Source organism: Convolutriloba macropyga, chromosome 14 (assembly GCF_964194025.1).
Source record: "Convolutriloba macropyga chromosome 14, txConMacr16.3, whole genome shotgun sequence".
NCBI classification, from domain to species: Eukaryota; Metazoa; Xenacoelomorpha; order Acoela; family Convolutidae; genus Convolutriloba; species Convolutriloba macropyga.
In genome coordinates this window covers 14068613-14084838 of record NC_134481.1, presented here as the reverse complement: position 1 = coordinate 14084838, position 16226 = coordinate 14068613, and the positions used below count along the sequence as shown (strand labels likewise).

General features: G+C 37.3%; 3 protein-coding genes across 3 annotated transcripts in view; 1 reads left to right on the top strand and 2 right to left on the bottom strand.

Moving 5' to 3' along the window:
• Window positions 1-16226, bottom strand: part of LOC142353366 (kinesin-II 95 kDa subunit-like) — a 437531-nt gene that overhangs the window by 230533 nt on the left and 190772 nt on the right. The gene's annotated exons all lie outside the window — the stretch shown is intronic.
• LOC142352858 (uncharacterized) lies at window positions 8-2108 on the top strand. Its single transcript, XM_075405013.1, has 2 exons — window positions 8-824; window positions 1332-2108. The coding sequence occupies exons 1-2, from the start codon at window positions 471-473 to the stop codon at window positions 1962-1964; spliced, it is 987 nt and encodes a 328-aa protein (XP_075261128.1). The 5' UTR covers window positions 8-470; the 3' UTR covers window positions 1965-2108.
• Window positions 2079-2727, bottom strand: LOC142353080 (uncharacterized). The gene has a single exon (XM_075405276.1). It carries the CDS (start codon window positions 2720-2722, stop codon window positions 2306-2308), a length of 417 nt encoding a protein of 138 aa, XP_075261391.1. The 5' UTR covers window positions 2723-2727; the 3' UTR covers window positions 2079-2305.

Below are 16226 nucleotides of genomic sequence, written 5' to 3'. Positions count from 1 at the left end.
CATATATTTCTTTCACGTTCACCCAAGGTGGACTGCGCTACACCAGACAGACTAGCACGAGCAATATTGTTTGTGAGAAATGTATCACATTTTAAAAGCATTTGTTCACTTGTACTTTTGTAAAACTACAACAAAATTATCCATCAGTACACACTACAAACGAATTTCAGGAGAACCTGAAATATAGCATTTTCTGTGAAACTGTAGGTATATGACACACAAAATACATATTCGTTCGGTTAATAGGCAAACAAATTATTCACTGCTCAAGACGTTTTGCATAACTGGCTTGAAAAGTTAGCCGCCAGTTTTTTTTCACGGAAACGCGCAATATGTCGACATTTTATTTTTATTAAATCTTTTCAATTTTATCTGATTCTAATACTTATTTTACATACTACTTTGCTCACTCTACGCTTTTCGTTTACTTCTGATAGCTTTCTCAAACCATACTACTGTAAGCTTTAATCATGTCAGATTTTGAACAAAAATACGAGCACAATCAAAAATGCACTGCTTTTATATGCTGCCAAAAGTGCGACTTTCATTCAAAAAGCTTTGATGTCAACGCCTATCCAGAATTTGTTTACGAGGACAACGATTTTGTTTGGTGCCCGAACAATCACAAGCTATTTCCAGCGTATTGTGAAGAGTGTCAGTCGAAATTCACATCTTTCCATCGAGACAAAAACAGAATTTTGTGCTCTGCCTGTGATTACCCGGTTTACATTTTCAAATTACCACCCTTGGACAATTTTGACTTTCTGGGCGCAAATTTTGACTTGGAGCAAATTCAGGAACTGTTTCCTTCCTTATTATCCCAGGCTTATAATTGATAGTGGTGGTAGTAGTAAGTGTTAGTAGTGGTAAGTATTTTAAGCTACTGGATTTTAATAACCATTTTTTGTTTCAACTAGGTTTGATTGGTTTGCTCATTAAGCTGCAACTTTTCACATAGAAATTTTCTACACAGAAATCTCCATATGCACTGGATTAATTCTGAGTATTTCGGGATAAAGAACTTCCAATAAATTCTTCCAATATTTCTTGTTCATTTCGGTTAGTACTATTCAAAACTTTTGGGAGAGAATTGTACAGTTGGCTTATTTAATGAAAAGTTGTCACAGCTTAGTCTGTTCTTTTTAATTTGAAATTCTATATTTCGCTCTCTTCCCGCATTTCGATCAAAGTTCTCAGAACATATACGCGGCATATCGCAAACAATATCGCTCATTAATTGCAAAAAATAAGAGTAGGTCGAGTATTTCAATATACAGACTGAAAGGTACAAATTACAATACTTTCATAGGACGGAAACAGTTTACACTTAGCAACAAATCAAATGCCAACCGTGTGGTAATGAAAATTTGAAGGAATTTCAAATTATTCCGATTGACCAAGATCTGATATCTATAACGTGTCGTAACTGTAACCACGAAGAGTTAGTTACCCCAGAAACCCAAATACTGTGCTCAGACAACGACAATGGTGACTCAGATAGCCCTCCTGAATTCGACGTCCAAGGATCGGACAGTCTTCTCAACCAACAACCCCGAGGTGCAACCGGCGGCTTTGACTCTGACGACGACTCTCAGGGTGCTCAGAATCCAATCGCCAAAAAACGATCCAAAAAGCGATCATTTCTAGGTTCCGTGAAAAGAGTTGCCAAACCTGTTTTCAGGACTCTCTGGAGCATCGGTCGAAAAAGTTTTGCCCCCGTTGCAAAAGGATTGATTAAAGTTGCTTTCCCTGCGTTAGGACCCGTCCCCACAGCAGCAGCTTATACAGCAATAGGTGTGATATCTTTAATTCTAAACAGTGAATATTTTGATCTCAGCGAACAAGGCGACGCCCAGACGCAAGATAATGGAATACAGGAAGCTATCGTGAATGCTTTGCCTTTTCTCGAAGAAAAAGCTCTGGATTTCATCCTCAAATTTTTCGATCAAAAATCATTGAAATGAGGCTCAGGAACATAAATGTGGCACCTTTGTTCGCCAGCGTATTTGATAATTTGAATAAACTTTGGATTATTTCTCCAGTAACGAATCAACTCTCTTGGAACAACATTGAAAACATTTGATAATTGAATTTAAATTTGAATAAAATTCTACAGAACAATGACAGGCCAATATATAAACTAGTTCTAGCTGTCGCACGAATATACAATCAGTGAATGTGCAAGCCGATTAATTTTTAGTTATGAGATTATTTACATTTATACTGAAGTGAAAATAAATAGATTGCAGCAGCATATTGCTTTCACAGACGAGACGTCAAACTTTCATGCAAAATTGCAGTTGCGTTAGCGATATCGATTCTGCTCATTCTTTCCTCTTGTATCTCTGCCAGCGCTCGCGTAGTTTTCATGCAGCTCAGGCTGAATATTTATAACTTGCTGGATCAAAAACATAATAGTAGCTTCTCTGTTCATAGCAATCTGATTGTCAACCCGTCTCAAGACTTCGCCAGTTTGCTGCGCAATTTGCTGTTGAAGAGACGCTTCTTGCCCTTTGACACCTTGATTCCATTGAGCTATCTGTGCTTCGCAGCCAGCTTTGTATTGGTTTATTTCAGCGTTGGCCTCATCTTTGGCAGCCCTAAGGCGGCTTTGACGTTCGCGTCTGGCCTCTTCGATTATTTGCTTAGCTTTGCGTTCCGCTCCAAGCAACTGATTAATGCCAGGAGAATTCTGCATTGATGCTGACGAGGCAACTGACATAATTGTCTGAAATCGAAAAATAATTTAAAAAAGGTTAATGATTTCCACGCCAAGTCATGTCCAAAAGAAGCCAAGTAAGCATATAAATATCACCAGGCAATTAAAATATCAACAACTAACTTTGGAAATAAAGTTTTGTTTCGCTCGTGTTTCCCTGCATGGAAGGCCCAGGGCCCTCTGCAACACGCACTATGGCGCAACAATCTGAGAAAGAAAAGACGGCACATACTCCGACGCAATAACATAATAATTATTTTTAAGTTACAGAGCACATGCCATTGCATAGTAAATCATCGGATCTATTCTGTCCCAACTCCCCCCCCCCCCCCCCAGCTTAGTGAGCATATATTTTTTATGAACCCCAGGCGCACGTGCTATTTTCTTACATAGTAACGTGCTATATAACATATAATTTGTAACTTGGGGTCATAAAAAACACTGGGGGCCGAAACAGAATAGATCCCAATCATCATGTAAAAATATGGCACGTGCGTCAGGGGGTGCAAATAATATGCGCCCACTAAGCTAGGGGGGCACAAACGGAAAAGATCCGAAAAAGTTCCTGTACGCCATCAATCGTGTCTTCATATTTGCAATATCGTGAATGCCCGAACCGAAATATCGACTGAAGAGATTCGCCAGGTAAACCGATCTAGTCATTACCTTCTTGCTTTTACTTTTGTAGCCACCGAGTAGAAAACACTGGAATATGTTCCGTTCGAGACGTCGTCTTGTGATTATCGATGCTTGCGTATCTATTTCCATGCCGTTATACCGTCAATTAAAATCGATAAAAAATACTACGTGCAACTCATGGTACATCGCCGAACGTAGAATGTTAATTCAGATCAAACAATCGCAACCAAATTGATTTGACCGTGGAATCCAACTTGTTCCTTTTTTTTCTGAATTCGAGTCCTTCAAGTTTAGTTAGGATTTCAATTTCTGACTAAAAAATTTGGGATCATTTCTGCTAGCGCCCCCCCCCCCGTTTAGTCAGGCAACCCCCATTTATAAACGTGTAAACATATTGTTACGGCTAAGTAATCTTATACGTGAACATATATGTGCAATGTGCATTTACAAAAAGCTAGCACAGCTATGGTTTGAAAGTATTACGTATTGAACCAAAATTTGTTGCATATAACGTAAGCATCAATAAAAATTTCAGTAGTAGATCATTTTTGGAGTTATTCTAAAAGTCCCCTCAATCTACCTAGACACTCTTGATTCAATGAAAAGCAAATTTCCTTCTCACAATTCGCGAAAACTTAGATTTTTTTTGGGGGGGGGGGGGGGTGCAAATTTAACGGCTATATAAGGCTGGGGGCGCTAGCAGAACAGATCCAAAATTTGTTGGTAGTAGGAAAGAATTTTGAAAAAGTTAGTTCCAGCGGCGTCAGTCCACTCATTGTACAAACGGCTTTATTTTCCCATACGGATTAAAATTTTTACATGAGCATAATATTCTCCATGTATATGGTTCAAGTTCGTTGTAGCTTCTGTGGAAAAATTCAGTGTTCATCTTTGTTAGTATTCGCTTTGTTGTTGGCAATTGATAGTTCACGAATTTTCGGATTATGTTACTCGGTTTAGTCTTCCTAATCCAAAAATTTCCATCGGTTTTTTAACGAGTTTGATTTAATTCAAGCTGCTGGTTTCGACGAGTTAGTCCGCAGTTTCCGTTTTCAACTGATATCCTAATTGTTGTGATAAACTTATTGAATAGACTCGTCTGTTCAATGTCTTCAGATTAACTGAAATTAAAACATCAGACGATGGGCCACAGTAGAAATAACCCTGCAACCAATTCGGGCAAGAAAGGGAAGGGCAGCACTCATCTTGTGGAGTGTACTGATCCAGCGGTTGATGGGAATGGCTGCATCATTTCATTGAGTGGGAGACAACACTCATTCCCAAAAGTTACTTCACAAGGTCATTCCTATGTAGTTCTGCGTTGTCCAGGAACTAGAAAAATAGCGTTGCTCTGCTGTGGAGGACCTGTCTTGTGAATGTCACACGTATATAAAAAAAGATATACTAAAAACCTTGGGTTTCAAGGTTAAAAATTCAGTTTAAAACTTGATTTATTACCTGATTTATGGCTGACAAAAGTTTGATAGGTGTCAGAAAAGAAAATAGACCTGTGATTAGACAAAGCTAGGGCTTCCAGCGAAATCAACGAAACTGACATATCTTTGTTGAACTGGTTAATTTATCACGATAATAGAACCGATATTGGTTGCTGATCAATGCGAGGATTAAATTCAGGCATTGAACAACAAACTTACCATCAGAGCTAACAACTCTATTAAATGTTAATCCATTTATATCAACTTTACTTCACCTAATCTACTTAACAATTTAACTACTAACGTTGTATTTTAACCAAGTACCACACTCAATTAGCCAAATACATAGAGTATTGCGAATGGGCGGCTACTACAGTGGCGACAGAGATTAAAAGTAATTAGAAAACCACCACACTGAAAAATTGAGCGTTGTACTAATTTCTAAAAGAAATCTATTTTTTTTGTTTGAAAATCAACTTTCGACACGAGCCTGACGTCTTAACATCACGACCCGAAAAAGAAAATTTGATCTGGTGTCGGAATTCGACAAGGAACACTGCCGTCTTCGAACTCTCAAGTGAGTATTCCCTAAAATTTCTAAAATCGTAAATCGGTTCGTTTATGTTTTTTCGACAATAAAATAGCGTTCAAAATCAAGCCTATTGGAATTCGACATAATTTGACTTAAAAAACATCACTGAACCTCGAGATTTTTTAATTTTTTTAAGAGAAAAAATGCCTTGTCAATAAGATTCAAAAGCTGCTGAGTTAGAGTGTCAAAAATTAATTCGGGTTTCGAACATAATTATTGAATTAATTTGAAAAACAGCAGCTTTTAAATAAATCACTGATGGCGCGGCACTCCTCAAAAACACTGTTAGCATAGCCTTTTACGGTTCCGAATGATTTTGAAAGTTATGTTACACACTTTGAGCTCTGGTCACAAGTTCAGATGTGGCAAAATAAAGAAACAGTAAACGGCGCCGAAACTGAAATTGATGAGCGGCCGCGTTATTTTGCGTTAAGGCTACAAAAGTTGGCTATTGATTTCTATCTTACACTTTTGGAGGACACCAGGAAGAGCTATGATGAGACTTTGAAAGCTTTCAGAGAACATTATAATGAGAAACCTGTAGTTTTCCGGGGGAGGCTAGCCAGGAGAGTCCAGCAACCGGGTGAAAATTTTACATATTTTATGGTTGATTTGTAAACTTTAGCCCTGAAAGCGTACCCTCAGGATTCTAATGAGATAAAAGAACATCTCATTTTGAGGGGATTCCTCGAAGGTATAGAAAGTAGTCAGGTGCGACTCGACCTGAGAAATAACTCGGGTGACGCGGATATGACTTTATACAAAGCTTTTGAAAGAGCATTACATATTGAAGCAGTCACGAGAACTGAGGAAAAGGATAATGAGCCATTGGTTTCTGCCATCCAGTCGAATGAAAACACTCAACTAGTTAATTTGATTAACGATTTAGAGCGAGCACTTTAAACTAACCAATCTAGTAGGCAAGGTAATCAAAAGTTTTCATCGCAAGAAAGAGGCCAAAAGAGTTTCTGCGTGGAAGTGAGCGTAGTTTAAGAGAAACCGGAGTTAGAAATAGAAACTATAATAGCTACAGCAGAAGCAGTGCTGATAATCGACGAATCAATTACAACTGCAGAGCGCAATCGCCAACACCAGGAGGCAAGAACGGAAGCGGTGAGTTTTTAGAGAGTAAAATATTGCAGTTGCGGTCAGCGAAATCATGCATCTAAGGAATGCAAGAATTTATTTGAATGTGGGAGTCCAATTCATTTCAATAGAAATTGCCCCTATTTAAACCACGCTCAGTTAGCCAAATACATAGAGTATTGCGAACGGGCGGCTACTACAGTGGCGACAGAGACTAAAAGTAATCAGAAAACCACCACCCTGAAATATTGAGCGTTGTACTAATTTCTAAAAGAAATCTATTTTTTTTTGTTTGAAAATCAACTTTCGACACGAGCCTGACGTCTTAACATCACGACCCGAAAAAAAATTTTGAACTGGTGTCGGAATTCGACAAGGAACACTGCCGTCTTCGAACTCTCAAGTGAGTATTCCCTAAAATTTCTAAAACCGTAAATCGGTTCGTTTATGTTTTTTCGACAATAAAATAGCGTTCAAAATCAAGCCTATTGGAATTTGACATAATTTGACTTAAAAAACATCACTGAACCTCGAGATTTTTGAATTTTTTTAGGAGAAAAAAATAAGTTGTCAATAAGATTCCTGTAGTTTTCCGGGGGAGGCTAGCCAGGAGAGTCCAGCAACCGGATGAAAAATTTACATATTTTATGGTTGATTTGTAAACTTTAGCCCTGAAAGCGTACCCTCAGGATTCTAATGAGATAAAAGAACATCTCATTTTGAGGGGATTCCTCGAAGGCATAGAAAGTAGTCAGGTGCGACTCGACCTGAGAAAGAACTCGGGTGACGAGGATATGACTTTATAGAAAGCTTTTGAAAGAGTATTACATATTGAAGCAGTCACGAGAACTGAGGAAAAGGATAATCAGCCATGGGTTTCTGCCATCCAGTCGAATGAAAACACTCAACTAGTTAATTTGATTAACGATTTAGAGCGAGCACTTCAGAGTAACCAATCTACTAGGCAAGGTAATCAAAGTTTTCATCGCAAGGAGCGAGGCCAAAAGAAATTCTGCGCGGAAGTGAGCGTAGTTTAAGAGAAACCGGAGTTAGAAATAGAAACTATAATAGCTACAGCAGAAGCAGCGCTGATAGTCGACGAATCAATTACAACTGCAGAGCGCAATCGCCAACACCAGGAGGCGAGAACGGAAGCGTGAGTTTGTAGAGAGTAAAATATTGCAGTTGCGGTCAGCGAAATTATTCATCTAAGGAATGCAAGAAGTGATTTGAATGTGGGAGTCCAATTCATTTCAATTGAAATTGCCCCTATTTAAACAATAACTGACTGAAGATGGCGGGGCTTCATTTTCAGCTAGCTACGTAAAAAATTTGCGTGGCGGAAACAGCCCAGTGGAGGCCTTGTTTGCCAAAATAATGATAAAAGAAAAACTGACAATGGCCTTAACTGACAGATGAAGTAGGGGTAATTTTAATAAGCGACACACTTTACCAGCAACTGGGAGATCCGAGCCAGATCAGAGTGTGCAAAAAAATAGCTGCCAGCAATGAAAAAATATCCGTAAAAGGGTCAACAGCTATTCAGGTCCCACTTCAAAACCTTACATCTGAGATAAAAGTTGAGTTTCTAGTGACCAAGTTTGAGATAACGCCTTATTTGTTGGGCATTGAGTTCTTATATAAATTTGACTGTAAATTAAACCCCACAGAAAAACAAAACTTTTGCGGGAAAATTGGGAAAACATTGCAATTGTCCTCATCTCAACGAAGTAACAAGCATCGGTTTTTAATTGCTGTTGAGGATCAAGAAATACTTCGTCGTTGCGAAGGTTTCTTTAAATGCAAAATTGTCGATGAAGAAGGTAACATAACACAGCAAACAAAAATTATAGTCGAACCCATGAAAGAGTTTGAAGACAGATCACATTTATTAACAGCGAGATCGCTGAATGACATGATTGATGATGTCGGATGGGTTTGAGTTCTGGACCTTACATTAGAACCAAAGAAAGTTTACAAAAATGCGAGAATCGCATGTGCAAAAAACGGTGAAAAAATTTCAAGAAAACAACAAAAAACTCTGACAATAAAAAACATAGAGATGAATTTGATTGTGAAAAGCATGTGAACGAAAGTTCACTGGGCTTGTCTGGTGAGGAAATGACAAAAGTGAGTTCACTTTGCACAATATATGAAGTATTATTTTTGCAAAACTCACATGATATGGGATTTTGCGACCAAATTTATCGTAAAATAAAATTAAAAAGGATACTGTGCCATTCAGACGTACACACGGCAGCATGAGCTTTGAGAAAAGAAAAGCGATGAAAAAGTTGTTGAAGACTGAGATCGAGACAACTTAGTCGAACCAACACATTCCGACTGGGCAGCACCATCATTACTTGTACCAATAACGGATAGAACCTATCGCTTCGTTGTAGACTATCGTGGTCTGAACGAAAAAATAGAAAAAACTTGCTGGCCTTTACAACGAATTATTGAGGCTATTGATTCACTGGTGGGAATCTTGTCCTTCTTGAACATAGATCTCTTGTCAGGATAATTTCAGATGGTGATCGAGGAAAAGAGTCAGATTTTAACAGCTTCTATAACGACTCTAGGCCTGTATAAGTGGAAAAGACTCCCTATGGGACTAGCGTCTGCTCCGGGTGCTTTTCAAAACATAATGGAGTTAATTCTTTCTGGCTTTTCTTACGAAATGGCTCTAGTGTATCTAGATGACGTTTTCGTTTTTGGAAGAAATTTCGACGAAAATCTGAAACGATTAGAACTGGTTTTCAAACGTTTAGCGGAGAATGGAGTAAAGATTAAGGGATCATAATGCAATTTTTTCAAAAAACGAGTCAACTTCTTGGGGCCTCATTATATCCGAGAGCAGAGTGGAGGTCGATCCCAAAAAAGTAAGAGCAGTAGAAGGAATGAAAGAACCATAATCCCTGAAAGACGTCAGGGCGTTTCAAGGTCTTGTGGGTTATTATCGAAAATTGATTCCGAGTTTCGGAAAAACAGCAGAACTTCTTTACAGTTTATTGAAAAAGTGAAAAAAATTTGAATTAAGCAGAGAGTGCAAAAATGCGGTAACCGAGATAAAAAAAGCTTTTGGACGCCCCAGTTTTAGGATATCCAATTGATAGGGATCCGTATACATTTACTACGGATGCTTCCTCGACAAGATTTCGAGCAATTTTTACCCAAAAGCAAGGAACGGAGGATAGAGTTATTGCATTTGCTAGCAAAACTCTGACTAAGAGTCAGCGAAATTATTCAGCCACTAAGCGGGAATTATTTGCAACCAATCATTTTACTCAAAATTTTATAAACTATTTACTTGATCAGCACTTTTTAATTATAACGGTCTTGTTTTTGTCTGGATCTAAAGTTTTAAAGAACCAGACGGTATGGTTGCAAGATGGATAGAGGTTTTGGGCAATTTAAATTTGATATCAAGCAAAGAGCAGGCAAAAAAAACCCACTTGCTGACTTTCTTGTCGCGCATAAACACAGAAGACGATGAACAAACAGCTTTTGTTTTCAATATTGTGATGGACGCAGAGCAATACAGTACCAATAGTGGTAGTCTCGGTTGGCAGTTACAAAAAGTGCAGAGAGTAAAACTGCAAGATTTAGAGCAAAATGAATAACAACTCAAAGAAGTATTCTCCTGGGTACCAAACAAAAAAAGACCGGAACCAAGGCAAAACAAAAATTGAGCATCAAAGGAGTTTTGGAAATACTGGGTTCAGTATACAAATCTTTGTCTCAAAGACGGGATTTTATACTGTAAACACCAAACAAAACCAAACTTTGAGACGGTTTACCAAATGCTTTTACCATGGGAGAGAATGTCCATTGTGCTTGAGCTGTTGTATGACTCTCCTAGCGCAGACCACTTTGATATTGAGAAAACATACTAAAGGGCTTGTGAATGGTTTTATTGGCCGTGCATGAGAAGTGACGTAAGAACCTGTATAGAAAGCGGTTACGTGTACCTAAAAACGATAGGCACTAAGCAGAAACATCGTCATTCACTCACAAAAAGGAAAACTAGTCATCCATTTTGGCAAGTATCTCTTAGTATCATGGGTCCACTTCCCGAGTCTCAGGAAAACAAGTACATTTTGCTTATCGGTGATCAATTCAGTAAGTGATAAGAAGCCGTAGCTTTACCCAATCAAGAGGCAAAAACCGTGTCAAGAGCGTTTGTTGAACACTGGATAGTGAGGTTCGGCTGTCCAGTCAACCTACACAGTGACCAAGGGTCGAACTTTAAGTCAAAATTATTTTGTAGTCCTTGCAGTAATTTAGGAACTCAGAGGACATCAACAACGTCTTACCACCCGCAAGGGAACGCGGTGATTGAGAGAAAAAATCGGACAATAGAAGAATTGTCTCTCCAAATACATAGGACAATATCAACATGAGTGGACCAAATTTCTACTTTAAGCGATGAACAATCAATTGTGTAACAAAATAGAGCGCAGCGTATGCGGTACTGGGTTTGCCACTGTTGATACCTGTACACTGCATCTATAGCACTCCACAGAACGCAATATATGCAACACCAGGTGACTATGTTTCCACAATGAAACAGAAACTACAGGAAACACATCAGTTATTGCGAGAATATATTGAGGTCAAAGAAGAACGCCAGAAGACCTATTATGATTGCAGTAGGTATGGACCGAGCTATAAAATTGGGCGAAGAAGTGTTAGTTTTCAACCCAACGGTTAAAAAAGGAGAAAAAAGAAAATTTACTATTTTTTTTTGAGGACCAGACATAATAGTTGAAATTATAAACGATTTCAATTTCAAGGTAGAAGATAAAAAGACAAGGAAAGCTATTATTACCGACCGAGAAAATATAAAACATGAAAAAAACCAGTCACACCTGAGCCTCAGGCGAAATGAAAAACAACAATTAAGGAGCAGAAGAAAACCGATTTGAACAGGTCAGACGATGATGATATAATTGAAATAGAATCATCTACAGACGTTGAAAGCAATCTAAACACTGAAAATTAATCCGTAGCTGAGGATTCTAACAATTCACTTAATGTTACAAATGACACGTCTGAGAATGAAGCTAAAGAATCAGAGCAAGAAACCTCTAAAGGGCAAGAGAAGGCAAAAATGTTGCCGAGGGAGGAGGTGCAATTTCTTAAAACCTACAGAGTACACTGGAAAAAAAGCAGCAGAAACAGAAATTCCAAAACAAGAAAAAGAGCCACAAGAATCTAGTAATGAAACAAAAAGAACTGATGAAAAGATTAATAGTAATAACAAGGCACCAAAACTGGCTACAAGGTTTAGCAGCAGATGAGAGGCGAGTTCGTCCGGAGGATAAAGGCGAGTTCGTCCGGAGCATAGTATCACTATGTTTATATCTGGCAATGCTAGCCATTTTTGCTTCTCCATCACCTTGTATCAAAATATACGGTTATGATTTTGAAAATATCGTATCAACAAAGATCTATGCTCTATATCACAGTAAAAACCGTGATAACAAATTTCGGGGATAACAAAATTCAAGGTGAGCAAACATGTCAAACGACAAAAATTTTTGGTAACAACAAGACCAATTTTTTCAGCGGAAAAGTTTTACACAAAAACAAATATGAAGACTTTGCATTAGAAATCTTAGAGGGACGAAGCGATTAGTTTGTGTGGACAGCAGGTGAAAACAAGCAGGTTTTTACTCCGAGGAGGTTCAGAACTGAAAACTGGTAATCTTAAATTAAACGTGGAAATGTTTCTTTCAAGCATTGTTGACACCTTTAATGTCGAACTTCTCAAAGAGAGGGAAATTTTTAAATGAAAATTGGAACGCTCCAATGCGAGATTCAACAACTGAAAATTCAAACAATGATTGACATATCAAAAAACATTGTTAATCCATCAGTAACGCTCTTCGAGAAAGGAAATCACGTTGAAAGAGCAGGATATGTGTTATATGTTCATAAATGTGCAATCTGGTAGCAACAATAACTAAACCTCTTTAAACAGAAGAAGTTCCTTTGTTAGTAGAGGGTCAGAACGTTTCTTCTATTAGATATACGGACCCTATTACAAAAATTTTGTATCATAGTTATACAACCGCAGCATGCAACACGCTGTACCCAAATGTTGACAAATTAGAAGAAGGCAATTTTCAACAGTATGGAGAAACACTGAAGAAATTCATGGGAGAGATATATCAGTGGTCGATGAATACTAACTTAATGGTAAGTGATGAAAACCCGCATCGCAGCCTTTTCTACACATCAGACGTAAAACATGCTCGAACAATTCTTGGCAAATGCTCAAACAATTCGCCATAAAAGTAAAGGAATTATCAGTCGGGAAGAATTCCGAGATTCGGATGGAAAATACAGTCATGACAATTTTATTCACTGGAACTACCAACTCCAACACGAATTTTGTCCTACAAATGAAAAACAATTTTTCGGAATTTAAGAACCCAAAGCCTAAACATTTGGTAAAAAGCGAAGGACATTGCTGTGTCAGTCTTAACAGTCTACCTCATTTTTCAAAGAGGCTGACAACATTGAGCTGTACGGTTGTAGGAAAAGTGTGCTTATCTTTGCTGTGGATGAGTAGCCAGATGATGATGTCTTTGCTAAGGTTGTCAGTGTAGATGAGAAGGCCAGTGGCGTAATCACTTCAAATGATGTTACTACATGTCATCGCTAACAATATGGAGCTAAAGGCCCAAAGCCGATAATTGCCAAATTGGTCAGACAAGATACTAAACATCAGTTGATGAAAAAAACGCGTGAAATTCAAAATTCCTAACATATTTTTAATGACAATTTGATCCCAATTCATGTCAAGATAACCAGTGAAATGAGGAAGAGGGAAATTGCTGATAATCTTCTTACTGTTAAAGAAAAAATATTTTCTCTAGGCTAGAAAATGAAAAGATTATGTTCGAAAATCTGTATAAAATCCAAAAGCGGGATATTGAGCTATTATCTGATGTTTGTAAGATAATAAAAAATGTTTGCTATTAGAACCATTGGGATATCTGACGCATCAGTTTGCGCATTTACATTTCTCCTGCATACTGAATTATTCTTGAACCGCTATGGCGACGTCGAGCAAAATCAAATTCACGCCCTGAAAATGAATAGAATATCTGTTTCAAAGTTTTTGGGAAATATAAACAAAATTTACGCGGTGCTCATATGAAATTTCAAATTATATCAAAAAACGTATGCAACTGTAGTTTTTGTTAGTGACATGAAAAAGAATACTATTGGGGATATATCAGAAAGTTGGTTGACAGCAGATGTTGAAAAAAACGTCTTTATGGAATGTAGCTCGCAATACTCATGAACTATTTAGATGTGATAGAAATGGCATAAATTCAAAAAAGAAAGCGGATGGTGAAATGCTTCTTGTCCTCCTGAAACTCTCTCCCGGAGAAAGTTAGGATTAAAAGCTGTTTGATTATTCGAATTACAACTCATTGTAGGTCCATAACCGGTGCAATGTTTTAAACAACAGAAAGCTCAAAAATGCTTTTGAATAAAGATAAAGGGAGCTTTATCAATAATGTTAGGTGGCACATAAGCAAGTTGTAACTTTTATTGCAGTGAAAAATTCCTTTGGTGATATGATTGTTGACGATAAACAATTGCAGAGTGGTACATTGTTGTATTCTCAAAACTAAGGCAGTAATTGTGCTTAAAAAATGAGAAAAAACACCGTGTTTCGAAGTTGGCGACTCGTCATTTGATTCTTGGCCAATATCAAGAAAAGACTTAATTGATATCACCAGAAAATTAAATCCCACATAACCCACCAGTCCCTGCAAAATACCCGCTTGTGCTGTTATTGGGGGTAAGCAATATTAGCCCCCCCACCAGACATTCATTTTAAATCAATGCCTCAATGATTGTGTTTTTCCTACGTTGCTCAAAAGTGCCGTCATAACACTAATCTCTTGAAAAGGTGACATCACGGACCCTGTAAACCATGGTTTTATATAGATAACCACTTTTTTCTAAAATATTACAAAAAAACTTGCACAAAAAATGACACGTTATATTGGGAGTAAAAATTACTATCACTGCTTCAATTAGCAACGCAAGATGCTTCTAAATTTTTCATTGAATCAGTCCGAGATGAAATTGATAATGGTAATACCATTCATGCCGTTTTGCTCAATTTATCTAAAGCCTTGACTCAATATCGCATCAAATCTTTTTGAAGAATTTACAAGCTCTAAACTTTTCAACTTCGGCATTATAGTTTGTGATATATACGTATTAGATGATTGAAAACATGTACGAAACTATTGATTCTCATGAATCATGTTGTTCATCAGTAAAAATTTAGTTATTCACTGATGTAAGTTACACCTCCGACTAAAAAGTCATTTTTTCATATATGTTCATGCGTCCCACTTTTGTTGATCCGAGTAATTTCATCCTTCTTCAATTTATTCCTAAAATCAGTTGCTCTTCAACTTCTCCTATTTTAGACTGAAAATAGATTGTCAGTGGACTGCATTTCCTAACTAAATAATAGAGTTGGACTTGTAATACTACTCCACAGAAATTTTGAAAGCTGTAATCTCAAGCTATACATTTTAAAGTGGATTCACACCCCGAATCCAGTACTAGAAACTTAGACAAGAAGTCGCTCCCCAATTACATGCCTGGCGGACTGAAGTATCACACAGTTTATTAAATGTTTTCTTATGAATCGCTTGTGTTAATGGAGTTGTGTCAAATTGGATTGAGCTGAAGCAAGGTGTTCCTCAAACGACAGTTTTAGGACCACTTCATTTGAATTGTATATGGTTGAACTCCCAGAGCAAGTAAGTGAATCTGGAAGGCTTCACTCACGGAAGACTATTCTTCGTTCTGTTGTCAAAAATCCTCCAATATTTCAACTCGGTGATGAAAAATTTTACAATTTAGAAAAACATTTTTGTATCAATAAGTTAAACTTGAAAGCCAAGAACTGAGTACGTTACGTTTGCGCGCAAAAAGAAAACAGGCTCAATGATTCTGAGATTGCAGTTGTTGGAATAGTATTAGTAAACAATCAGACCAGTGTAAACATTTAGATGTTAACATAGACTGTTATCTTTGTTTGCAAACACTAGTGAAAAAGTTCTAAAAAATTTTGCTATTGGTATAAAAACTATTGAAACTGTACAACATAGATTTCCGACCACAGTATTACTCATGTTTTTTTCGCACTTTCTATCAGTCATTAGAGTACTCTGTTTTGTTTCTCTTTCAAAGCAGTTCATTTTTGGTGATGGAGTGGGCAATGAAGGATAGATTTTTTTGTTCCAGTATCAAGTCGTCAAATAAACCGTACAAAACAACTGATTGAGTTCAAAACTTTAACGTAGTATTTCCAATACCTTATGAATATGAAAAACGCCTCTCATCAACAGCTTCAAAGACCTAGCGTTGCCATGGTTCAAAGTATATGACTTTTGGATTGACAATTATATGTTTAATATGTTTGTTTAAATTCTATCAGTGCAGTGAAAAAACATGAACCCCTTAAAAAGTTTTTTAATGAAAAAAACTCCAAAACTTTTAAATTAAACGTGGTTAGAGAAGGAATGCAAAATTTTACCGCGTGAACTTCAAACAGCGAATGAGATTTTTAGTTTGAATTCGTTGCCAGAAATTTGATCACTATGCAGTAAGTTTCAATACAAATTGTCCAATAAAATGAACAAAAAACAGGAAAATATCTCACGAAACTGTTTCCTATCCCTTGGTACTGCTAAAAATCACGGGA